The sequence below is a fragment of the Bos grunniens genome, chromosome 27 (genome assembly GCF_055505025.1).
Source record: "Bos grunniens cultivar Pamir isolate PY7600 chromosome 27, Bosgru_T2T1.0, whole genome shotgun sequence".
Taxonomy (NCBI): domain Eukaryota; kingdom Metazoa; phylum Chordata; class Mammalia; order Artiodactyla; family Bovidae; genus Bos; species Bos grunniens.
In genome coordinates, this window is record NC_141191.1 from 41,635,252 (window position 1) to 41,661,128 (window position 25,877).

General features: G+C 48.7%; 2 protein-coding genes and 3 long non-coding RNA genes across 22 annotated transcripts in view; 2 read left to right on the forward strand and 3 right to left on the reverse strand.

Moving 5' to 3' along the window:
- LOC147343869 (uncharacterized) overlaps positions 1-6,035 on the reverse strand; it is a 152,119-nt gene extending 146,084 nt beyond the window's left edge. For 4 of the 10 annotated variants that reach the window (XR_015156355.1, XR_015156356.1, XR_015156357.1 and 1 more), the window contains exons 1-2: positions 2,870-5,598; positions 2,508-2,577 (exon numbers count right to left, since the gene is read on the reverse strand). This is a non-coding gene — a long non-coding RNA (uncharacterized LOC147343869). The other 6 variants (XR_015156363.1, XR_015156360.1, XR_015156361.1 and 3 more) reach the window with 4 other exon arrangements.
- Positions 6,036-11,568: 5,533 nt separating this feature from the next.
- Positions 11,569-14,908, reverse strand: OXSM (3-oxoacyl-ACP synthase, mitochondrial). Its single transcript, XM_086380760.1, has 3 exons — positions 14,868-14,908; positions 13,196-14,204; positions 11,569-12,007 (listed from the first exon to the last, which is right to left on the reverse strand). Exons 2-3 carry the CDS (start codon positions 14,173-14,175, stop codon positions 11,605-11,607), a joined length of 1,383 nt encoding a protein of 460 aa, XP_086236886.1. The 5' UTR covers positions 14,176-14,204; positions 14,868-14,908; the 3' UTR covers positions 11,569-11,604.
- A 125-nt stretch (positions 14,909-15,033) lies between these two features.
- On the forward strand, positions 15,034-16,018 carry LOC147343872 (uncharacterized). Of its 2 annotated transcripts, none has more exons than XR_015156366.1 (2): positions 15,034-15,465; positions 15,820-16,018. It is a non-coding gene; the product is annotated as an uncharacterized LOC147343872 (long non-coding RNA). The 2 variants fall into 2 exon arrangements; XR_015156367.1 differs by having other exon boundaries at positions 15,057-15,429.
- Positions 16,019-18,838: 2,820 nt separating this feature from the next.
- On the reverse strand, positions 18,839-25,856 carry LOC147343873 (uncharacterized). 2 transcript variants are annotated; one of them, XR_015156368.1, is made up of 2 exons: positions 25,408-25,856; positions 18,839-19,117 (listed from the first exon to the last, which is right to left on the reverse strand). It is a non-coding gene; the product is annotated as an uncharacterized LOC147343873 (long non-coding RNA). The 2 variants fall into 2 exon arrangements; XR_015156369.1 differs by lacking the exon at positions 25,408-25,856 and adding an exon at positions 19,753-22,237.
- The window catches only part of NGLY1 (N-glycanase 1), a 59,105-nt gene continuing 58,306 nt past the window's right edge, over positions 25,079-25,877 (forward strand). For 3 of the 7 annotated variants that reach the window (XM_086380762.1, XM_086380768.1, XM_086380765.1), the window contains exon 1: positions 25,079-25,228. In XM_086380762.1, coding sequence (XP_086236888.1) covers positions 25,089-25,228 — 140 coding nt within the window. In that variant the 5' untranslated portion in view covers positions 25,079-25,088. The other 4 variants (XM_086380761.1, XM_086380764.1, XM_086380766.1 and 1 more) reach the window with 3 other exon arrangements.

The window sequence follows — 25,877 nt, forward strand, 5'->3', positions numbered from 1 at the left end:
TTTTAAGGTTCTTTGTTAATGCTTTATGGTTTACACTGCTTATTTTAGGGGAATTAATATCTGGATATGGCATTTTTTACCTTGACAAAGCTTTTCTCCTATTTACTAACAGGTCACATGGATGACACTATAATAGTAACTGTAATTATAATAGTATTAATAAACCTATATAGATATAGAAATATGAAATCCAAATCAATTGAATTTTCTGGACTTAGCAACCAAGCTCCTAGAGAATTCATTAATATGGAAAAGCCCACATTCATCTCTCAACAAAACAGCCACTCTCTGTATAGAGCAGGCAGTTAATATATTGATAACTTTATTTGAGGCTCAAAACCATTGTTGCATAGATAATATTACTGACTCTGAAACCAAGCAGCACCCTGTGGGGCCCTCCTGGGTACCAAAGCTCCTCTGTGTGCCCATTTGTTGTTTATAGAAAAAGGCTTTAGTCTCTTAGACCTTCCCTAAGCTCCAAAGAAAAGGTAGGTGCAGTTACTAATTACGGAAGTATGATTTTCAAGAAGGAAAATAAAGCAGGTAAAGAAGAAAAAGAATGACAACACTACAGTGATGAAACAGTCCTGCGTTCCTCCTCAAGAAAAGTACACAACGATCTGATGCATACTGATGCTTCTGAACTGTGGTGCTGGAGAAGACTCTTGAGAGCCCCTTGGACTGCAAGGAGATCCAACCAGTCCATCCCAAAGGAGATCAGTCCTGGGTGTTCATTGGAAGGACTGATGCTGAAGCTGAAACTCTAATACTTTTGCCACCTGTTGCAAAGAACTGACTCATTGGAAAATATCCTGATGCTGGGAAAGATTGAGGGCAGGCGGAGAAGGGGATGACAGAGGACGAGATGGTTGGATGGCATCACTGACTCAATGGACATGATTTTGAGTAAGCTCTGGGAGTTGGTGATGGACAGGGAGGCCTGGCATGCCGCAGTCCATGGGGTTGCAAAGACTAAGCGACTGAACTGATGCGTATCTCTCAGTAGTTCTGCAGGAACTAAGACTTCCCCCCAACCCAGGTGGAGGATGGTCACTATAGGCTGAGCACAAGCACAAGAGCCCAGATTGGCTGGAACCAGAATGCTGATGATTAAGATTCCTGAAACATCACCCTGTCACCTCCCACGAACCAATCAGAAGAAAGTCAGGCACCCTTCAGCCCTCCCCTCAAAGGCTGCCTTTAAAAGCCTTCTCCTGAAGACCGTCAGGGAGTCTGGGCCCTTTGAGCATGAGCTGCCCATACTCCCTGCTAGGTGCCCTGCAATAAACACTGTCTTTTTTCTTCCACCACAATCTAGTGTCAGTAAATTGGCTTTGCTGCGAGGCAGAAAACGGACCCAAGTTTGTTCCAGTAACAACTCCAATTTATGGATAAGAAAAAGGAGGGTTTTTTCCTCCTTTTTCTTAAATAACAATTTAAACCAATCAGAGGGTGGTTGATGAGCCATCAGAGGCTCATCAATCATGAGCTGATCGATTACAAAAACTGCAACTCCCCTCCCACACCTGACCTTTAAAAATGCTTTCCTGAAACCCAACAGGAAGTTTGGGCTTCCAGAGAACTAGCTGTCCCTGGATGCCTTGTCTGATGCCCTGCAATAGAGACTGTACTTTCCTTCACCAGAGCCTGGTGTCAGCAGATTGGCTTTAACTGGGCACTCAGGCAGGTGGACCCAAGTTCAGTAACATCGTGAGGATGAAACTAGAAGATGTTAAGCAAAGTACTTGAAATACTGCCCCACGTACTACATAAGCATTGTTTGTTGTTGTTCAGGCACCAAGTCATGTCCAGCCCCGTGACCCCATGGACTGCAGCACTCCAGGCTTCCCTGTCCCCCACCATCTCCCGGAGTTTGCCCACGTTCATGTTCATTGAATCGGCGATGCCATGCAGCCATCTCATCCTCTGTCGCATCAGCTACTGCTATTATAATTATTGTTACTCTTCTAGTCCCCAAATTCAGCTTTCTAAATTTATGCTGCAAAGTTTCTGGATCCCCTACTGGCACAGAAAGACTAGCTGGCTAAACATCTCTGAAAATGTACTTCCTTGAAGACTTAGAGCAGGAATTATGCAACTACAGCCCACTGACCAAATCTGCCTCCCCATTTCCAACCCCCGAGCCAGGTCACGCCCTGCCACGGCCGCTTGCTTAAGTATTGTTTATAGCTGCCTTTGCACTAGAAGGGCAGAACTGAGAAGCAGCAACTGAGACCATATGGCCCATAAAGCCAAAAATATTAACTCTCCAGCTCTTTACAGAAAAAAACTGGCTGAATCACAAGCTAAAGTCATTTTTGTTCAAAACAACATAATTAGGCTTTTAAAATTCAAGGTACACTGCTTTCATGCAATTCTAAAGAAATTACCAAGGTATCCATGACCCTCCTTGGTCCCAGAGATCAAAGCTGAGCCTCAAATAACTAGACAGAAAAGCATTACAGCCTCTGCTAACCACAGCCAAGAGTTCCACCCCCTGTACTTACTGGTGACGGTAAAAACAGCTCTCTTGGTTTTTCCAAGGTCATGAACAAACTGCTCTTCATTGCTGTCTTCCTGAAACAGATATTTTAAGTCACTATCAGCGCTAAGTCACTGTTTGTATTGGTGTGTGTGTGTGTGTGTGTGCGCTGACATGCGTGTGCCGCGTGCTTGGCTGGATTCTGGGAATATGATTTTTGTTCCCAAGAACAATAAGATTTCTTTTCTCAAAAAGTTTACATTCTAACAGAGGGATTTAAAAGCTCAGAAAAAAATATTTTTAAAAGGAGATCATTTCTAATAGTTATAAGAGATATGAAGGAAAAAAAATTGCTCTGGGATGGAGAGAGATAGGGGGTCTCCTTACAATTGGGTGCTAGGGAAGACTCCTTCAGGAAGAGGCGTTTTGCTGAAACCTGAGTGACAGGAGGAAGCCAATTTGCACACACATGAAAAAGGACAGAGCAGAGCAAAGACAGCTGCGGAAAGGAGCTTGATATGCCTGAGGAAGAAAAAGAACACAGTTTGGCTTGCGAGTAAGCAGTACCAGGTGGGCCGGGGCGGGGCCAGCGTCTGCCTTTCATCACTCTCAGGTGGGCAGCCACAGGCAAGCCGAGAAAAGACGTGATCTGATTTACATCAGAAAAAGATCAATTCCGTCAACAGTGACTAAAATTGTGGCAGGCCCTTTTAGGGCCCCAGAACGAGCTACTATCTAACACTCAGAAATTAATTTTCTGAGGAGGCACACATGCTGACAAAGCAAGAGAGTATATTGGGAAAGGGCACCCAGGTAGAGAGGGTAGGGGAGCCCAGGAGAACCCAGGAGAGGGTAGGGGAGCCCAGGAGAACCCAGGAGAGGGTAGGGGAGCCCAGGAGAACTGCCCTGCCACGTGGCTCGCAGTTGCAGGTTTAATAGTGATGGTTTAGTTTCTGGGTTGTCTCTGGCCAGTCATCTTGCTTGGTCCATATTTGTTCTGACTCAGGGTCCTTCCTGGTGGCGAGTGCTTCTCTCAGCCAAGGTGGACCCCAGCGCAAAGGATTCTGGGAGGTTGGCAGGACATATTATGGGTTGGCATCTTCTCCCTGCTTTTGTTCCCTCTGAATCCTCCCAGGAGCAGCACCATGCATCTTGTTGGGGCCTTCTGTTGGGAGACAACTCATGCAAGGGGCCATCATCATGCCTGAGCAAGGCACTTAGTTTCAATCAACAATTCCCTAACAAAATGGACGGTGCTTGGGAAGCAATGAAAAGTGGAGGCAGGAAGACCAGAGATTTGCCTCTTGCAGGAACTCGGGGAGACTGTCGGCTGTAGTGGAGGTGAAGGGCAGTGCTGTGCAGGGGATATTTGGAGAACACCGTAAGTTAAGCTTTGGAAGGAGGGGCTGTGGGAAAGCAAACAGAGTAAGATGAGTGCCTCCAACCAGTCTTATGGGTTTTCTGAGATCCACTCGTTTGTTCATTCAACAAATGTTTATCGGGAACACACATTGTGCCAGGTACTGTTCTAGACACCAGGGATCATAGCAGCAAAATTAGCAGCAAAAATCCCTACTCTGGGGACTTTCTTGGTGGTCCAGTGGTTAGGAATCTGCACATCAACTGCCATTGGCCCGGGTTCGATCCCTGGTCAGGTAACTAAGATCACGTATGCCAAACAGCACAGCCAAAAAAAAAAAATCCTACTCCGATGGAATTTATACTCTAGGAGGGAATAGAAAATTCAGAGTATTAGAGGGGAAGACTTTGGGAAGGAAGACAAAGGGAATCATTTACCAAATCCTTCAATTCACCAATTCTGTCTCCTAAACATTCCTTGCAGTGGTTCAAGCTGAAAACAGATGGCAGCTGCATTAAAGCTGTATTCAGGGTGTTAATCAAATAGGAGGCTGTTAGACTGATATGGCTCCAATGTCCTGGCAGCCTGAGCCAGCAAACCAAAATCTAAGGCTGAAATGCCTCAAGGTTATTAAAGCTAAACTAAGGACAGCCAATCACATTCACCCAGCCGAGCTTTAAGCTATATCCAACCAGCAGGTCCCTGCCTTGCTTCCTACAAGCCAGTCTCTGAGCTCCAGCTGGTGAAGCTGCCTCAACACAGTTTGGTGCTGGCTGATTTGAATAAAAAAATGTCCAAATAAACTCTTAAAATATTTGAAATGCCTAAGTTTATCTTTCAACACGGAACATACTCGAAAGACACTGAGAGGGGCAGATCTGCAAACAACGCCTCTGGTCCTTCACTTTGGACAGAAGTGAGACTGTATCAGTATTCCTGGGCAGTAGCCAAAGGTCTGGGCTTTAGTCAGGGGTCTGGAAAGAAAAAATCTGGAAGATCAGAGATGAGACGATCTGGAGTGGAAGCACGCAGAGGCACACACAGACCCTCCGTGGAGAGGACGGACTTGCGTGTCACACGTTCACACCCACGAGAAACACTCACATGATATGCGGGTTGTGCATCCACTGAACAACCCAGGAGACAAAATGACTCGGTCAGCTGACGCTGTCAGCCATTGTCACTGGCCACCCAGAACTTAAAAGGTGCGTGACGGAATAAGTCATCATGCCAGCGATGGGGGCCATAGACAGCCCAGCACTGTGGACTCCCACTTACCAAGGTAGATCAGCTGCCACTGCCTCTGTGTGTCCCAGCAAGCTGCAAAGGGAGAGCCTGTGGCCCATCCTCACAGATGTCGGGACTTCCCTCGTGGTCCAGTGGTTAAAACTTAGCGCTGTCTACAGAGGGCACATGGGTTTGATCCTTGATCAGGGAACTAAGATCCCACATGTCGTGCAGCATGGCCGGAAAAAAAGGCAGCCTCACAGGTGAGGATTCCAATTCCAGGCGTGGGTTTGCCTTTCCTGCCAGCTCGGCGGTCTGCGGGTCCACAGGCACGGGACCCCTGACAACGCAGCTTCTGAGCGCTGGCTTAAAAACTCAGGAGTTCCCCGGAGGATATCTGAAGCTGGCCCCCCAAAGACTGAAGGCAAGGAAGAACCAAAGCCAGGCAGGTAGGTGGCAGATTTAATAAGCAAGGAAACTTACACAGGAGGACTGGCTTGGGCCAGTCCAGGAGGCGTCTCCACCCTCCCAGCAGATCTTAACGTTCATACAGAGCCCTTACCCAGTTCAGTCGGGTGTTCCATCCAGAAGTCTCAACACCTCGTTGCTCTCTCTCCAGGCTGCGTCCTTGAAAATGGGACTGTGGGAAAGGAGGGCGGAAGGTACAGTTCAAGGTTGGGGAGGGACTGAGGAGCCTCCGATTGCCTGGGGCCAGCTCAAGGGTCAGTCCAAGGTCGCGTCTTCTTTAAAACATCCCTCCACACTCCAGGCCTCCCCACTGGCTCCTCCAATCCCACTTGCACCCTTGCCCCCTACAACGGGCTCTGAGAGGTCAGCAAGCCTTTCACCAGCATCAACATGGCTTGTGGCTTGTTTGGCAGCAATAGGCACATGAAGAGAAAGCAGAGATCAGAACGATTCCCAAATTAAGTAACACCTTCTCTCCATCAAGAGCCGCATGACCCAAACCACGGATTTACCAAAGTTCCCTTGGCTGGGGGTGGATCACTCAGGGTGTTTGCTTGTGTCTCCATGTGACTTTAACAAAGAAGACATACTCACAGATCCATCAGGTGTGAACATGCAACATCGTGTTTAGACAACAAACACACAGGCGCCTCCTTGTGAAGCAAGCAGTGAGAATGCTCCCAGGCCATTTTAACTTGGAGGACGGCTTTTCTCCCTAGAGGCATTTCGGTGTACAGGGAGGGCTGGCTTTGCCAGCTATTCAAGGCTTGCTGGGTGAACTGGGGGAGGGCTTCTACTTGGGCTAAAATAGCATCCAGGCCAATGGAGGGATGAAGGTGGTGGCCAGGTGATGGTACCAGCGGAAAAGAGAACAGACCCGCCTGTCCTCGAGGAGCAGGAGTTGGGCAGCTTTAGGACCTGACCTGGTTGAGCACACCACACATGCTGGCTGGGGGAGGCAGCCCTGTCAGGTGTGAGATGGACTGGGGTGGGGTCCACCAGACCAGGACCCCTCTCTCAGTGGGTGCACAGTCCACTCCAGGCATACTGCATTTCCACAGGCAGCTGGCAGCACCACAAGGGGTCCGGCGGAGACTGAGCAGTTCCCCCGGACACGGGAGTAGGAAGCAACCCTCCTACCTGGGTGGGACGTCCCACTGCAGCTTCCCGTGGACGCCACCTGTCCCGGGCGTGGGGGCTTGGTGCTCCCAGCAGCACAGCACATTGCCCCGCGATGAGAAGCAGGGCACTGCTGTCTGCTGACACTTCAATACTTCATGGGCTTGCGATTTTTGGCAGGGCCCCCAGGCTGGCCTAGGGGGCAACAGTCCCTGCCGGTTGATCACTCAAGTGCATAAAATCTGGGACAGCGTCTGAGTCCACCCAGGCAGGCTGGTTGGACCTGTTAGTGATTTAATCTACTGCCTGCAGGTTTGAGGGCAGAGGGAACCTCCTTTGAACACCATGCTCCTTTGCTAGTCTCACACATCCCAGCCTTTGACATGTGACCCCCATCACTGTTTGACGAGGGAGTCAGTTCATGGCGCTCTGCTTCTCTGATCAACAGAGGGTGGCGGCCTGGTTCATGTGGCGACAGGAAAGCTTGAGTTAGGCCAGAAGCAGTGTCCACGCAAATCAAAGCATATTTAGAACCCTCACTTAGTTGATATGATCCGGTTGCTGACCCGTCGTTGGTGGGGAACTCCTGGGGGTGGCCCTGGACTCCTCTGGCAGCTGCCGTGGGCACTGTTTAGAACAGGAGGTGCTGCTGCTGCATTAACCAACTCACTGTATTCAAGGGCAATGCAGGGTCCTGGCAACACGTCACCCCATCCAGGTGCTGCGGCGGATGCCCTTCCTGTGCATCCCACCTACTGATGATTCTACTGAAGGGCCAGTAACCAGGGCTGGTACCTAGACTGGGGCATCAGCCTCCTGATCGCCAGGGGTGTCAGCGCCTCATGAGTGGGGACATGGAAGACAAGTGAGGTGCCCAGTCTCCTGCAGGGGGGACGCAGACGTCTCTCCATACATCCTGACCACACCAGGGGTTATTCATGAAAATCCACTTTCGGGTCCCTGTTGTCTAAGCCACCAGGTTACTCCCTTGAGAACAGCCCGGCTGTCAGGACAAAGGGCAAACGGCCAGGGCTCAGGAGGGACCACCAGCTCAATGCTGGCTTCAGCCCTCAGCTGCTACAGTTCAGCCCCTTGACAAGAACAGATTCTTATTGAATTTATGCAAATAACTGTATTGCCATGAAAATAAGACTACTCATTCTAAAATTTTCTCAGTTCTGGAGAGATAAAGTAGGGAGAAAAAGATAAATGTTTCATCTTTGTTCCCAAGGGTATAAGTCAGCAAATTGCTGATAGTTTAAAAGACAAATGGTTTTCTTAAATCTGGAGAAAACAAAACACTAAAGAATCAACAATGTTTCCAATAAAGAGTTACAAAAATTTTAGTCACCCTCAGCAGTTTTCCGTCAGAACTCTGTGAATCCGTATTCTGTTCAGTGGTGTGATCTTAGTTCTCAGAAAGCTATGACGTGAAGTGAAAGTGAAAGTCGCTCAGTGGTGTCCTACTCTTTAGGACCCCATGGACTATACAGTCCATGGAATTCTCCAGGCCAGAATACTGGAGTGGGTAGCCTTTCCCTTCTCCAGGGGATCTTCCCAACCCAGGGATCAAACCCAGGTATCCTGCACTGCAGGCAGATTCTTTACCAGCTGAGCCATAAGGGAAGTTCAAGAATATTGGAATGGGTAGCCTATCCCTACTCCAGGGGATCTTCCCTACCCAGGAATTGAACTGGTGTCTCCTGCAATGCAGGTGGATTCTTTACCATCTGAGCTATCAGGGAAGCCCTTTGGAAAGCTATACTTTTCCACAAACCTTGAAGAAACGCTTCAAGATTCTTCTTAAAGGAACACTTTTGCAAAAGCATCAGAGCATGACAAATGTCCGTAAATGACAGAAGGACTTTAAAATGGCCACGGATGAAGATCTGATGAGAGTTCATTATGGCACAATTGGCAAGGAAATCTGGTCACCTCTGTGATTTGCATCCTCTTGACGACCTCCTCCGACACTGAGCAGGGGCCCTGCTTTGCAGCAAAGACAGGCCGTGGGCAGAGGCCAAGGGCATGGGACCCCTGGGTTGTGCGACACACCCTGCCCCGCAGAAGCAGCCGGCCTCCCAGAAGGCCAGACTGCCTTCCAAAGGGACCCTGGATCACCAGCTTAGAGGCAGCTCCCGAAGGGATGTGGCGCCCAGCCTCAGGATGCAGCGTATGCTTAAATCAAAGACTTCTCTCTCTCTCTTTAGTTGCTAACTCGTGTCCGACTCTTGGGACCCCATGGACTGTAGCCCACCAGGCTCCTCTGTCCATGGGATTCTATAGGCAACAATACTGGAGTGGGTTGCCGTTTCCTTCTACAGGGGACCTTCCCAGCCCAGGAATCAAACCTGGGTCTCCTGTATTGCAGGTAGATTCTTTATCAACTGAGCGATGAGGAATTCTGTATGGGGCTAAGTCCCCAGTAAGAAAAACACCTGGGTACAGAAAGGGGCATGGGGAACAGGAGTGACCCACTCACCATCAGTCCCACTGATCTAATCAGGATGAGGAAGTGCATGCTTTCCATCCTTGCCACCCTGAGCTCTGCAGGGTTAAAGCTCTGATCTCCAAAGGAGACACACTCTCTGGCCAGGGCACACAGCCAGTGTATTATTACAGCCAGGACACTCTGGCCTCCCAGTGCCCCAGGGACCAGAAAGGCAGCATACTGGCCGTGGGATTTGACCCCGACCAGCTATGAGAGGCGATGCTTCTTCACAGCCGTGGGATTTGACCCCGACCAGCTATGAGAGGCGATGCTTCTTCACAGTGGGACGGGGAGACAAGGATGCAACCCCAGTGGTCCACTTGGGTACCTCCTGGTGCCCCCAGGCTTCCTGATGCCAGGGCTCTCTGACCCCGCAGCAACTGTTGTCTGAGAAAGGTGTGTGGTGGGACTGCCAAGGGCTGGCTTCCAGGAGTAAAGGTTTGAGCCACCAGGCAAGCCGCCAAGTCCTGCGAAGAGAATGGCTGAGGGCGAGGGGAATTTAGAAAGAACAGTGGCTTAGGGAGAGGGTGGCTCCTGACCAGGGTGCGCCAGAAACAGACGCAGGGCCAGGGGCTGCTGCTGATCCCACTGACTGTCCTCTTCCGAATTTTCCTGCAGAAAGGGCTGCCCCATAAACCAGCTGGGAGTAGACGCCTGCGGTACAAGGGGTGCAGCATAGCAGCCACGAGACATGCGCAGTCAGGAACCAAGGCGCATTCATTCTATAGGAGTACACTTATATAAAATTCCAGAAAAGGCAAATCTTATCGACAGTGATAGTAAGCTCTTCTGGAGGTAGGGCGACCGACTGCGAAGGGGCACAGGGAGATTTTTAGAGTGATGGAAATGCTCTATGCGCTTTTATCTTAAATCCTCAGGATTCTCTTTATTGTTTTGGGCTGTGCTGCATGGCTTGCAGAATCTTGTTTCCCCAACCAGGGATGGAACCCGCGCCCTGTGCAGCTGAAGTGTGGGGTCCTAACAACTGGACCACCAGGGAATTCCTGGAAACGCCCTATATTCTGATTGAGGTGGCAGTTCCACAAGTGGAACTATTTTTATCAAACTTACTTGACTGTACACTGGAAATGGGTGCAACTTACTGCATGTAAATTGTGCCTCAATTTACAGGCTTGGCCACCGCCTCAGCACAAGGTTGTCAGCCAGCAAAGCCACAACCCACGTGAGCTACAAAATCATTGCTGTTTCCCCTGCACCTTGCAAATCGCCTACAAGAATCTCTCAGGGCCAGCCCTGACCGAACATAAGGGAAAGTGAATTCTGGGAAATGTATTCCTATTTCAGCCTGGCCAGCTTGACAGCTTACAGAACCATCATAACACTCCAAACATTCAATGGCTTCCAAATACTCTCAGTGCTTTAACAAAACTTAAAAGGTTCTGGGACTTCCCTGGTGGTCCAGGGGCTAAGACACTATGCTCCCAATACAGGGGCTAAGACACTATGCTCCCAATACAGGGGCTAAGACACTATGCTCCCAATACAGGGGCTAAGACACTATGCTCCCAATACAGGGGCTAAGACACTATGCTCCCAATACAGGGGCTAAGACACTATGCTCCCAATACAGGGGCTAAGACATTATGCTCCCAATACAGGGGCCGAGGTTCAAGCCCTGCTCAGGGAACTAGATCCCACGTGCTGCGGCTAAGATCTCACGTGCTGTAACGAAGACCCATTGCAGCCAAATAAATAAATAAAGTGTATATATATATATATAAAATGTATATGAAAGAACAAAATATATAATATATATAATTTATAATACATATGAAAGAAGAACAATATTATTTTTAAAAGTGAATTTTGTGACCTGATTTCCACCAGACCTGACTTTCCCTCCTGCCCGCTTCTCAGGTTACATGTATTGACATTCAGTGCTGGTGTCTTTCTAGATCTCCCAGTCTTTCCACACTATCCTTGGTGGCCAGTACACAAAACCGCATCCGCAGCTGGCTCCTAATAAACATCAACTGGACGAACTGTGTGCCAGTGAGAATTACGACTGAGGCTCAGTGCAAGAATATGGCTGGAGAAGGGCACATAGGCGATAAAGTGCTGTGGCAAAGGCCGGCAGGAAGGGAACACACGCGGCCCGTTAGCATCTCACTTCTGTGCCCCCGGCCTCCCAGGAAACCCGTGGCAGTGCCGAGATATTTTTGGTTGTCACCGCTGGGGAAGGAGGGGTCACTGGAATCTAGGGAGCAGGGATGCGGAAGCTGTAAAGCATCGTATGATGTACAGGACAGCTCCCCTTTCCCCAGCAAAGAAATACCCTGCACAAAACATCCACGGTGCCAAGGCTGAGAAACCCAGACAAGAATAAAGGGTGCCTGGGTATCATTATACAAAAATATGCATTTATATAAATGTATTATTTCTCAATGAAGTTTACAACAGTTAAAAACATCAATATTTAATTACAAGTGATTTGTCCTACATGCCAGCAATACAAAGTGTTGCATTAGTACCGCCGAAACCAAAGGAATTGGTGAGTGCAATTCGTCTGTTCTCAGCTTTCCATTCCTGTGCCTTGAGTGGCACGTAATTGAGATCAAAGTGCGGCTCTGTGCAGTCCAGGTTTAGAGTAGGCGGCAGTTTCCGATGGTAACAAGCTAGGGCAGTAAAGGCGGCCTCAGCCGCCCCGGCAGCCCCCAGGAGGTGCCCCGTGGCTCCCTTGGTGGAGGAGACCGCAAGGGCGTGTGCGTGGTCTTTGAAAAGCTGTTTGATGGCTTTGTTTTCAGCAGCATCTCCCAAAGGCGTGGAAGTAGCATGTGCATTGATGTAGGATACCTCTTCAGGTTGGATGCCTGCATCTTTCACAGCAGCGGCCATGCATCTAATAAATAAGAAAAAAGCAGTTGAACTCATCAGAACAACGCTTCATTTTAACAAGCCCATCATCTGTGGGCTTCTCCAGTGGTTCAGTGGTAAAGAACCCACCAGCCAACGCAGAAGACATGGGTTCAATCCCTGGGTTGGGAAGATGCCCTGGAGAAGGAAATGGCAACCCACTTCAGTATTCTTGCCTAGAGAATCCCCATGGACAGAGGAGCCTGGAGGGCTACAGTCCATGGGGTCACAAAGAGTAAGACATGACTGAGCGACTGAACACACACTCATTGTCCGTAGGACTACAGATAATGGCTACAGAAATATCCAAGTACACTGGATGAAAAGAACCCTTTTCGTTCCCATAACAGAACAGCATCTTGGATTACCACGTGCACTAGAATGCCATCTGCATGGGAATACCAAGGCACCCCCAGTACCCTGGACTGATTCATCACTGTGACATAAACATATAAGCCTATGGATTTTATAATCTCTAATAAAACATATTTCCATTTTATTTGAACTGTCCTTTTTTCCTGGAGGAAAAAGCCATGTAGACTCAGCCTCAGAATAATTTTTCTTTGGGGAATTTCTTATCAGTGGGGTATGCATACAGAGTTAAAATAAGGAGAAAAGATTTATAACTATGATTTAATTTTTTCTTTCACATTTAAATGTAAAACTTTGCATATTTCCCAATAATCTAAAAAAAAAAACCCACACAAAAATGTGCCATTATCTTAATGCTTCAAATATCTTTCAAAACCTTCTTATTCAGGCCATAAGAATTCTAAGTGAATGAAGAAGTACAAAGCCAAACCTCCAAACAGACAAATTTTAAAATAAAATATTTCAAAAAAATAAACAAAACATTTCTCTGGGAAAACCTTTGAAAATCTCATGGATGTTAACACTTTTTTCAGTTCTGGGTGCCTCGATTTCCTTAAGAGAAGGAAATATAAGGGTATAATCTGAAGTGTGATGAAGGGCTTCGACCATCTCCTCATCCAGCTGGCTGCTACGCTTGACATTTCCAGTACCAGCAACTACTCAATAAAACTCAAAAGGATATTCAAACGTTTTCAAATATTTCAAACACGGTCAAACACCAAGGCCAGATACTACCATTTCCCCTAAGTTGAGCCTCCAACAGTCTTAGCTGAAGAAACGGGAACAAACGAGCAGTCTTTACCTGAAGGCACCCTCTCCTCCAGGGTCGGGGGCGGTTATGTGGCCGGCATCCCCGGAGAGTCCATAGCCCACAATCTCTGCGTAGACCCGGGCCCCTCTGCGGAGCGCATGCCTGTGTTCTTCCAAGACCAGCACTGCCGCGCCTTCTCCCATTACAAACCCGTCCCTCTGGGGGTGAAACGGTCGACAGGCGGACTTCGGATCCGTGTTTGTGCTCAGAGCCCGGGCTCTGGCGAACCCAGCAAGGGACAGGGGGCTGATGCAAGAGTCCGTCCCCCCGGCCACCATCACGTCCGCATCTCCGTGGGCTACGAACCTGAACGAGTCTCCCACCGCATGAGCCCCGGTGGTGCAGGCCGTGGAGACCGCGTGGTTGGGGCCCTTAAGCTTATGGCGGATGCTGACTTGGCCTGATGCCATGTTGACCAGAATCTTAGGGACGAAGAATGGGCTGACTTTACTGTAACCTTTGGTCTGAAACGTCAAAGCGGTTTCGGAAATCACTTCGAGAGGAACCATTCCCATGCCGATTGCGACGCCTGTAGCTGCCTGGTCAGCTTCTGATTGAGGGTGCCAGCCCGCATCTTTTAAGGCTAACTCAGCGGCAGCGATGGCCATCACCGTGGGAGGAGACATGGACTTGGTATCTGACTTGGGCACAAAGTTTTGCTCGTTGAACTGCCCTTCATCACAACCTCTTGGCACGTAAGCAGCAACGCTGCAAGGGATGCTCTGGTACTCGTCGCCAACCAGGGAGACGATTCCACTCTCTCCCCGGACAAGGCGGTCCCACACCAGCTGAGTTCCAACGCCAAGAGGGGTCACTAAACCGATGCCAGTGATGACGACCCGCCGACGCAATCCTGGTGCTGGTGCGGTTGCCAAAAACCGCCTTTCATTTACTAATCGCTGGCATGATCTTGCATGTATCAGATGACATTTGGTAATCCTTAGGAAAATTTGCAAGCCGTCGGACAGCATGGCTGAAATTCAGAGGCTCAGCACCTTTCCTGGAACAGAACACAACACGCCCAACAGGTATATTCACTGTGGTTTAGAACACGTTAAAAGGTCTAAGAAAACAACATCCAGGGTGTGGTTTTCAGGCGTTCGGTTGTGAGCTGTTAAGGAAACTTAGGGAAAATAACGTTACTTCATTTTAATTTATACTTATTATCGAACCACTGTTTGGACGCAGCCCTTTTCAGACTCCAATTACCCTAAGATATTCGAAGACAAAGGGGTGAAACGACGATTCATTCGAATCACAGAAACAGAACTTGACTATGAAACACATACGGGCACTCCTGGCCTGATACGGCTGCGGAAAGCATCCTTTTTCAGGATGGCCGAGACCGTATTACATTTAATGCTTCTGGTATTAACGGAGTAAAACACATTTCGGGGCGTAGTCTTCGAAGTAGGGGTGAGAGGACTTTTTGGATCCTCAACACGGAGAGAACCAGGATTTCTGCGACCGCGAAGGTCAAGGGCGAGGGGAGGCCGGGGACAAGGGACGGTGGCCAACTCCCAGCACCGCCCCAGACACCCGGGGAGGGCGTGGAGAGAGGAACAGACAGCAGCCCCGGGTCCTCCACGCCGCTCTCCGCACCCGCCCCCGACCCGACGGGGCGCCGGAGCGCGAAAGCCAAAGAGGGGCGAGCGGCCACTACCTGCACCCGGTGCGGCCCGCGCAGCCGCGGTCCCCAGAGCCGGGAGGGCGATGCGCACGCGCACAGGCACGTCCGGCCTCGCTGGCGCACGCGCACAGGCACGTCCGCGAGGGCGCGCACGCATGAACGCGAGGGCGCGCGCGCCCGCTGGGCGGAGCGCCCTTCCCCCGCGTCCCCTTGGCGGAGGTCAGACCTTCCTGGCGGCGGATCCCGGCTCCGGGCTTTAGGCCACCTCGGCCGCTCCAAGATAAGCTGGAACGCTGGCGAAACGCAAGGAGAGAGCCCGTCAAGAGGGGATTTTTTTTTTTTTTTCCCCCCAAATAATGCCCAAATAGTCTTCTGTTGTGGGGAAAAGGGGCACCGTCAGAATTCTGCTAGACTCCTAGGGAAGAGTTAAAGACGTTCCTGTGTCTTTCCAGTAATTTCTGGATCGCCCACAGCTGTTTGTAGTAGCAAAACAGGCCGAAATAAAATGCCCAACAGCAGGAAGTCGGCTGTGAGTTTTGTTGTTCAGTGGCTACATCCTGTCCAACTCTGCGACCCCATGGAGCACAAAGCTGTGGTACATCTAAATGCTCTGCGGCCACTTAAAATAATTGTGTGTGTGACTATTAATGTAGGGCTTCCCGGGTGGCTCGGTGGTAATGAAAGGCTTGCCGGTGCAGGAGACAACGGGGTTCCATCCCTGGAGATGGAAATGGGGCAACCCACTCCGGTGTTCTTGCCTGGGAAATCCCAGGGACAGAGGAGTCTGGACAGCTACAGTCCATGGAGTCGCTAAAAATGGACTTATTTATTAATGTGGAAAGCCATTGATACTTTGTTAGAAGATCCAAGTCGTAGCTTGTGGTTTTACTTTTTAAAGGGGATTTTTTTTGGGGGGGGGGGGGGTTGTCTGCAAAGTATGTACAGTAATGGTGATGTCCCTCCCACACACACCTTTTTTTCCCAGCGGTGCAGAGACTTGAGGGATCTTAGTTCCCCCTCCAGGGATGGAACCCAGGACCACCCGCAGTGGAAGCGCTGAGCCCCACCGGACCTCCAGGGAATTTCCTCCCACCCTTATTTTTGCTTAGTTTTGTTTCCTATCTTGTCTACAGTATTCAAATAAGCCTTTCTAATAATAAACTTATGTTTACTTTTACAATGTATTTTCAGATCTTGGAGACAGGAATAGAACAAAGAAAAATGTAGACATTTATTTCTAAGTCTTCGAAAAATTCAGCAACTTATTTGCTCAGAGCTGACTGAATTTATCAAGGGAAAAATAACATGAGTGTATTTTTTAAAATGCAAGAAGTCAGCAAGGTAGTATTTAATGGAAGAGCAAACTCATTGGAAAGGACTCCCATGCTGGGAAAGATTGAAGGCAAAAGGGGAAGGGGGGAGACAGAGGATGAGATGGTTGGATGGAATCATCGACTCAATGGACATGCATTTGCGCAAACTCTGGGAGATAGTGAAGGAGAGAGGAGCCTGGTGTGTTGCAGTCCACAGGGTGGCAAAGAGTCAGACCTGACTTAGGGACTGAACAACTACAACTCATGTGCTGTCCCAGGTGAGTTTTGTGTCCTTTTTCCTTTTTTAGTTTTTGGTCCTGCTGGGCAGCTTGCAGGATCTTAGTTCTCCAACTAGGGATTGAATCTGCACCCTCATCCCTTAGCAATGAAAGCATGGGGACCTAACCACTGGACTGCCACTGAATTCCCTGTCCTTTTCTCTCCTTTAGATAAAGGGTTGACTATATACCTGTCAGCATATTTGTTTCTTTCTGGGCAATGTCTCTTGAAGCATTTTTTTTCCAAGTAGAGTGCTTTGCCGTCTTTCCTAGCTCTAGAGGATTTGGGAGAAACTTAGCTTTTCCTGGTTAGTAATGGATTTAAATGTGTCTGGAAATACACTTTTTCTAAAATTGTTCCCTAATATGACCTTGAGTCATCCTTGATCCAAGGCCTAGTCCATCACTTCTTAGTACAACCTTCTTTCAATGATAGTAGAGTTACTTTAAGAGAAATTAAAACAAACATGTGGTTATAAAATACAACTAAATGAGTGAGAAGTACCCAAATTTGCTCTCTCCTCTCTTCATTGATATACAGTTTTCGAGTCACAGTGTGAAAAGACCTAAAATATATTTTATGAAGCCAAACTCATATGTAACATACAGTTTTAACACGCTGTTCTTTTTTCTTTCATACATCACAAAATTATCTTGGATAACAAGTGACAAGTTGATTAAAATATTGTAGAAAAGTAAAGCCACTGATAAGTCATTTCATTTTCATTTCTCCTTTTGATCTTCCCTTTGGTCTGGAAAGGGGTGAGAAGTTTTATGATATTCTAATAGCTGTCTATGGTTTAGTACCATGTGTGCGCATGTGCTTAGTCACTCAGTCGTGTCTGACTCTTTGCGACCCCATGGACTGTAGCCCACCAGGCTCCTCTGTCCATGGGGATTCTCCAGGCAGGCATACTGGAGTGGGTTGCCATTCCCTACTCCTCGGGATCTTCCCAACCCAGGGATCAAACCCAGGTCTCCCTGCATTGCAGGTGGATTTTTTACCATTTGAGTCATCAGGGAAGCCCTTTAGTACCATATTCCTTGCCAAAATACATTGGTATTTTATCTAAAATAAAAAACTTCAAAATGGCCCCACTTACCATAGTCTCTTGTTCAGCCATAGATTTACTTAAATTTTTGTGATTTGGTTCAAAACTGTATTTTGAGGTATAGTTCCCGTTCTCTGTTAAAACATTTCCACCCAAGATGACTGTTCTCTTGCTCTGCTCAACTAGAGTCTGCTTCACCTACATCTGTTCACATGACTGACCTTCCTACATACTTGCCCCAGCCCCAGTGAGTGATTGTTCTAATCTTTAGATTGGAACCCCCCTAACGTGACAGTTCATCGAAGGGGCCATGAGGGGTATGCCCCTCTGCTTGCTTCTCCTGGTAACCTATGAGCTAGCCGGATGTCAATGTGGGCCCCCTCCCACCGGAAGCAAAGACCCCTGCCATGGTCCTGCCCACCTGCCCACCGTCTGCAGCACACATGTAAGATCCCTCCGTCCATTAAACCATTGATGTCTCTGGGCTCTTTTTTCAGTCTTGAAGTAAGTACAGGATTTACAGGCCTACGGGGTGCAGACCAACACCCAGCAAAACTGAGCTAACTTCTAGATGGACTTCAGCTTCTCTTTTTGCTTGTACTTTCTTTTCTTCAACATTTCTGCCTAACCTGAGCCAGAAACTGGCGTATGAAAATGAAGAGGGTATGGTTCCTGCTTTCAAGAAGTTCATTGTCTAGTAGAATGAAATACCTGTGAAGACAAATATGTGCAAAGTACTGAAACAGGTGCTATAATAGAAGAATATAACAGAATTATAATAATATGAAAGAGACAATATAATACTAAGGGTCAATACCACCTTCCAAAGTCAAGAAAGTCTTCCAAAAAGTTGACCTTTGAACTGCATCTGGAAGATGCGTAAATGTCTAGTAATCTTGGTGGGAAAGGGCATCGTGCCGGGCAGAACAGAACAAATTCTGAGACCTGGTGTCTTCTACACGTGCTGGTAGTAGTTCAGTGTGGCCAACACTGGATTTGAGGTTGGGACAAAGCAGCAGGGAAAGTCTGAGAGTGAAGAATGGGCTGATGGGAACAAGTCTTGGGTTTTGTGCAAAAGACTTCGGATTACTCCTGTAGGTCAGAGATGGTATGTGGGCAGCCCCAGTCTGCAACCTATGGTCTGCAGCCTTCTTTTATTGACTCTAAATTCCTCTAGGAAGGAAATGGTACACTCTCTCATTCCCTACCCCAGGCCCTCTGCTTCTCCTTTTTGTCTTGAACAAAGCCAGTTACATTCAAATTTCTTGCCTAATTCCTGATATCACTTGACTGTAGAGAGTGTGCTGAATTGCTAAAATTTGGTCTTTGTACACTAGTGCTGGGTTAAATCTCAGACAAGATTCTGAGTGAAACAAAAATAGCTTTATTGCTTGGCCGGGCAAAGGGGGTCATAGCGGGCAAATGCCCTCAAGGCTGTGTGTCCTGCCCTAGAAGGCGTAGTGAGGAATCATGGTGTTCAAGGATCAGGGCATGGTCAGCTTGTGGACGTCCTTCTGAATGGCTGGTGGAGAGGTAATCCGGAGTCAGCATCATCAGCCTTCTGGTTCCAACTGGTCTGGGGTCTACCCGCTTGTGGGCAGCATGCAATTAACTTCTCCACCTGGTAGGGGTTTCAGAATCTGCAAAACAGCTCACAGGCCAAGGCTCAGAATATTATCTATAGTCCTTGAGAAAGAACTAAAGGTCCTTGACTTTGTTTAATGGCCAAAGTATTGTTTTGTCCTGCTTGACTGATTCCCTTTGACTAAAGTCTTTCTACAGACAGAAGGCAGGCAGAGGACATGGGTGGGGGGGTCTGTTCCCGGAGTCTTTATAAGGGTCTTGCTTAGTTACATGTGGGCAAGGGGTAGCCATGGAAGACTTCTCAGTGAAGAATAACATGATCAGAGGGGTGATTTAGAAAGAGCATCATTGCAGTATGTGCAGGGGAGTTGGAGGGTGTGGGAATGGCCTTGGGGAAGAGAGTGCAGACTGGTGGGGCCTGAACAAGGGCAATGGCGAGGAGGAGAGATTGCTAGGATGCTGTCCTTAAGTGTGTGTGTATTTGGTGGGGGGGGGGGCGGATGGTGATCTCCCATAGCTGGGATGTTCGCCCCTTCCTCACTCCATTAACCTCCAAATTTAAGGGCTCTGTTCAAATTCTTCCTTTTCCATGAAATTTCAACAACAGTGGAATTTTCCTTCCTCTAAATGAATACTTCTCAAACTTTACTGGGCACCTGAAAGGCTTACTGCACTGATTGCTGGGTCTCACCTGTAAAGATGGGGCTTGAGAGCTTCCCAGGTGGCTCAGTGGTAAAGAATCCGACTGCCAATTCAGGAGGCAGGGGTTCAATCCCTGGTCCAGGAAGATCACACATGCCCCGAGCAACTCAGCCTGTGTGCCACAACTACTGAGCTTGTGCTCTAGACCCCATGAGCCGCAACCGCTGAGACCCGAGCACCCTCGAGCCATGCTCTGCAACAAGAAAAGCGCTGCAAGGAGAAGGCTGCACCACACAGTGAGGGAGGAGCCCCCACTTGCCACAGCTAGAGAGAAGCCTGCACAGCAGTGAAGACCCAGCACAGCCAAAAATAAATAAAATTATATATATAAAAAAAAAAAGATGGGGCTTGCGAACATCCTGATGAATTCCCTGGTGATGCTGCTGCCGGTCCAACCAGTGAGCAGACTCACAGGGACTCCCATGGAGCCAGCGGGCCCATGCTCATCACCACTGCCTCAGTGTGCAGCACAGCAAGCACCTTTAGTAGCCACTGCATAACTATTTGGTGAGTGAATGAATTACGGAATGAATGAATAAACACATATGCGTATGCAGACGCCACTTTGTACATTTCTTACCGTGGTTTTTTCACAGTGGCTCTTTTTGTTTCATCAACTAAATGGCTATCTGTGTATAAGGTATTATTATTAATTTTGTCCTTCCTACTAGATTAAAGGTTTCTTATGTCATTCATCTCAGGCTGCTTTGCAGAATGTGTGCTCGATAAATAGTAATTGGTTATATACATGATACGATCATACAATAGTGAATCATCACATAGTCCTGAAAGGCTTCAACCCCTCTCCTTGCCAGTGGCCTTCATTTAGGTCAACATTTTCATTTTTTATGACAAAACCTGTCCCAGGGAAATTTTAGTGAGTCGTATCTTTATTTCATCTAAGAATAGTGCCACCATATGTCATTTGTCTTCTAAAGATGGTGTTCTTAATAAAGCCGGAATCCTAAAAGGAAATTCATTACTCTGAAGCAAAAAAAAAAAAATCAAGTGAAAGAACGGAAAGTTCAAACCTGATTTAATACTAGAATATCCTTTTATGTGTTTGAAGCAGTGGTGGGTATAAAGAGATTAAGAGTAGCTTAATATCTTCGATTTTTCTACAGGAAATTGAAAAATCAAAATATTTTCACCTTACGAAAGTAGAAGAAGCAGACAAGGAAAAGAATGAGTCAAGTCCCTTATAGTAAATTCCTTAATAGCTCCATAAATGGTATCCTAGAGAGATTTTAGTTACTCAAAGTAAAGAGTAATTGGGAAGGAGTAAAATTTCAGATGAATTAAAATAAACAATAACTCAGTGAATTACCCTTGAAATGAGGATTTTTATGACGTTATGGACTGTATGATATTATAATAGCATTAATTTTGTAGCACTGGTTTTCACACTACGATTGCATGTTTCCCACAGAAGCACCCCCAAGACCAACACCTGTCAAGGGAAAAGCTGAGTTGCTAATACTCTATTCGTCCCCACACCACATATGCATTCCTGCTTCAATCCTAGAGTGCCTCCACTTCGGTGTTTTATATATACTAGGTTTTCTCTTAAGATTTTATTTGGGGGGAAAAAAAAAAAAGGTGTTCTAGATCTTTAAAAAAAATCCTGACTATTAGATAGTATATGGTAACCTTATATGATTATTATAGAATAAATACATTGATGGAAAAAGAAACTCCAGGGGAATACAGTTTGTGATGGAGGTAGCTAATCACAACCCCAACCCCCACCCCCATCCTCCCTGCTTGAGGGTTGTGGGTGCTCCCTGTCCAGCTAAGGACTACATTTCCCAGCCTCCCAACCTCCCCAACTCCGGCGGACTTTTACCTGGTTGGGGCTTCCTTTTTACCAGTGATACAGTAAAGAAAACGCTGTTTGTCATTTCTGGGCTCGTGAAGCACATATGCCTTCTTTGTGCCCAGCCACTCAGTAAATGCAGAAGTCTCTGAGGCCATATAGCAGTAGTTAACAAACCACAAGCTAAATCCAGAAGGGTGCTTGTTTTTGTAAACGGTTTCATTGGAACATAGCTACACCCATTCATTCTAAAGTACAGTTGACCCTTGAACAACATGGGTTTGAACTGCCTGGGTTCACTTAATATATGGATTTTTTTAAATATTAAATGCTACAGTGCTACATGGTCTGCTGTTGGTTAAATCCTCAAATTCAAAACCACTCAATACAATCTACGAGCTACAGTGGAACCTCACATATATACAGAGGAAGTTATTCACAGAATTTGACTGCCAGGGAGTGTTGGTGACCATAACAGCCCATGCTGTTCACCCTAACACCCCGTGTTAGGGGTGTTAAGAGCAAACTACTGTTTGCTGCAGAGACAGAGTAGTTAAACAGTTGAAACAGAGATGGTATGGCCAGAAAGCCTTAAACATTTACTAAATGGCAACCCATTCCAGTATTCTTGCCTGGAAAATTCCATGGACAGAGGAGCCTGGCAGGGCACAGTCCGTGAGCATGGGATTGCAAAGAGTCAGACACAACTGAGCAACGGAGCATGCATGCACATGGCCCTTTATAAAAAATGTTTGTTGATCTCTATGCTATGGGATGAAAGGAGCCTGGGGCCCTGAATCATTACACGGAGGAACTGACAAATGAGAACTGCACTATTAAACTGTTGTGTGAACAAGAAAGATATTTATGTTAAATCATGGAAATCTTTAGTTACAGCAGCTAACAACAAATTATCAGTTAAACACACTATGCTTGGAACCTGGTCCAAGAATATTATATTTATTAATATATAAATATTATATTTATTAAAATCTTCTCACACATATCTGGCAATTGAACAATAATTGAAGTAGATAGTATAGCTCAGGGCCTTGCTCAGAGATACTGGAAGAAAATTTCAAAAAGCAAACTGAAGATAAGGCATCAAGAAAATTTAAAGCAACTAACTTAGACAAAAACTAACCTATTTAAAATCTATCATCAAGAAATAATACTTGTTGAGGTTTGGAAAGGAGTTTCTGCAAAGAAAGGAGGCATTGGTAAAGCACATTTTCAAAGGCATGGAGAGGCAAAGCATGGATTAAAGAGGTTAGGATCCATCTTCTAAAAGGAATAGAGGACACTCATCACAGCCTTTACCTGCAAACCAAAGTCACAAATCGATCCATGCCCTTACTATATGGGATGCATAACTTGCTGTCTCCCCTTTCCCCTCTATCCTATTGTCATTATTGGGTCTGTGTTTTATTTTGGTCAATAGAGTCCCCCGCCTACAACCTGCACTTTTGAAAAACACTTCTTTACAGAAGCACAATACTATCTGGGCTGGGAATGATGCAAGAGATTTTCAATCATTTATCTAGTTCTAAAAGGAATCCATAGAGGGGCATCCCAGCAGAGTTCATAGCCATGCCTTTGGTTTTGAAAACTGTTTGCTCCTTCCTCCTGGGGTCTTTCATCCCCATTTATTTAGGAAGGCCTGACAACCTACAGATGACACCACCCTTATGGCAGAAAGTGAAGAGGAACTAAAAAGCCTCTTGATGAAAGTGAAAGTGGAGAGTGAAAAAGTTGGCTTAAAGCTCAACATTCAGAAAACGAAGATCATGGCATCCGGTCCCATCACTTCATGGGAAATAGATAGGGAAACAGAGTCAGACTTTACTTTTCTGGGCTCCAAAATCACTACAGATGGTGACTGCAGCCATGACATTAAAAGACGCTTACTCCTTGGAAGGAAAGGTATGACCAACCTAGATAGCATATTCAAAAGCAGAGACATTACTTTGCCAACAAAGGTCCATCTAGTCAAGGCTATGGTTTTTCCAGTGGTCATGTATGGATGTGAGAGTTGGACTGTGAAGAAGGCTGAGCACTGAAGAATTGATGCTTTTGAACTGTGGTGTTGGAGAAGACTCTTGAGAGTCCCTTGGACTGCAAGGAGATCCAACCAGTCCATTCTGAAGGAGATCAGCCCTGGGATTTCTTTGGAAGGAATGATGCTGAAGCTGAAACTCCAGTACTTTGGCCACCTCATGCGAAGAGTTGACTCATTGGAAAAGACTCTGATGCTTGGAGGGATTGGGGGCAAGAGGAGAAGGGGACGACAGAGGATGAGATGGCTGGATGGCATCACTGACTCGATGGACGTGAGTCTGAGTGAACTCCGGGAGTTGGTGATGGACAGGGAGGCCTGGCGTGCTGTGATTCATGGGGTCGCAAAGAATCGGACACGACTGAGCGACTGATCTCTGATCTCTGACAACCTGTGAGGAGGAAGCTGTAAGATATTTTCATTTGGGAAAAAGCTGGCGATTGGAGTACAGTTTCCCCACCGTCTTGGCTGGATCTATTGAGGCCAGCCTTGGGACACAGAGGAACCCAGGTTTCTGCGATGTACCAGCCAGCACCCTCTAGCCCTGCCCAAAGCCCGCAGCCCCGTGTACCAGCCCTTCCACCCCACCCCTGGCCCAGACTACTGAGTCAATTTCCCAGGCAGGTTGATAAGAGGCTTTCTCTGTCTCCTTTCATACTTTAATGAGACTCTGTTACACAAAAGCTCTTGAGTGATCAAGCCTGGTCCCTGGTCCCGAAGCTAAGTCTTCTTCGGAGATGACGAATCCGACATGTTCACTGGAAACTATCACTACCAGACTGCTACTGCTGCTGCTAAGTCACTCAGTCCTGTCCGACTCTTTGCGACCCCATAGACTGGGAGGACCCCATAGACTGTATCCTGCCAGGCTCCTCTGCTCATGGGATTCTCCAGGCAAGAGTACTGGAGTGGGTTGCCGTTTCCTCCTCCAGGGAATCTTCCCAACCCAGGGATCGAAGTCGCGTCTCCTGTATGGCAGGCGGATTGTTTACAGCTGAGCCACTAGGGACGCCCAATACGCCTGGGCAAAGCTCCTCGTTCTGGAGGATCAAGATACCGTCCCCGTCTGGTGGAAGCTCCTTGAGTCCTGACCACCAGGTTTCTCTCTCCGTCCAAAACCTCAAAGCTCCCAAACAGCCCCCAGCAGGCGGGGACAAGGCCCCCGCCCCGGCTAGACGACCCAGTCCCTGGAGACCAGTCCCCGCCCTGGAGACCAGATCCCCTCTCCCCGCCCCGCCCCGCCCCATCTCCCCGCCCCGCCCCGCCCCATCTCCCCGCCTCTCCCCGCTCCTCCCCCGCCCTCCCCCCGCCCTCCCCCAGCCCCCCGCCCCCCCGCCCCGCCCCCCGTCCGTCGGGCAGGCCGCGGGCGCGGCGCGCCGGGGCGCCTGCTCAGAGCGCGCGCGGCGCAGGGCGGGAGCGGGCGGCGCGGGGCGGGGCTCGGCCGCGTTCGAGCATGGCGGCGGCAGCGGCGGCGGCCCTGGGCGGCTCTGCCGGGTCCGCGTCCCCGGCCGTGGCCGAGCTCTGTCAGAACACCCCGGAGACGTTCCTGGAGGCGTCCAGGTTGCTGCTCACCTACGCGGACAACATCCTTAGGTGCGGGCCATGGGGGGACGCGGACGGCAGGGGGGGAGCGGCGCCCGCTCGGCCCGGGCTCGGGGGGCGCCCGGCCGGTGGTGCCGGGGACGGGGGCAGGGTCGCCGGTGTCGGGCCCCCCAGGACGGAGACCCGGCCTGCCCAGCCCCGCCCGAGGGGAGGCGGCGTCCCGACCTGACCTGGCGTCGCGTGGGGCGGGGACGGGAGACGCGCCCGGAGCTCCGGCCGTTGAACCGTCTTCTGAGTCCGGACAGAAGCGGCCACAGGCGTCTCACGCCCCCCGGGCGCCTTCAGCTGCCACGGGCGGCTGAGAAGTAAGTCCGGGGCGCGCCGTTCTCCGGCCGGCGTCGGGTCCGCCAGGGCAGTCCTGGCCGGGGGCGCTTTGTTCACCCCCAGACCCTCGAGGGACCTCGCGGCTTGGGGGCGTCGGGAAGTGGAGTTTGGACGACTTCCCTCGGCTCCTAGCTCCCACGACGTGGTGCCCAGAGGGACCTGAGGTGGGGGCGGGAGACGGACCTGAGGTGAGGGGGGCAGAGGGCACCTGAGGAGGGGGACAGAGGGGGACCTGAGGTGAGGGGCAGAGGGCACCTGAGGAGGGGGGCAGAGGGGGACCTGAGGTGAGGGGCAGAGGGCACCTGAGGAGGGGGGC

Bases quoted from the DNA above. Each gene is read 5' to 3' on its own strand.
- OXSM (XM_086380760.1), bottom strand. From the start codon at position 14,175: ATGCTGTCCGACGGCTTGCAAATTTTCCTAAGGATTACCAAATGTCAT. The intron at 12,008-13,195 runs GTAAAGACTGCT...CTTATTTATTAG, and splicing joins GGAGGAGAGGGTGCCTTCAG to ATGCATGGCCGCTGCTGTGA.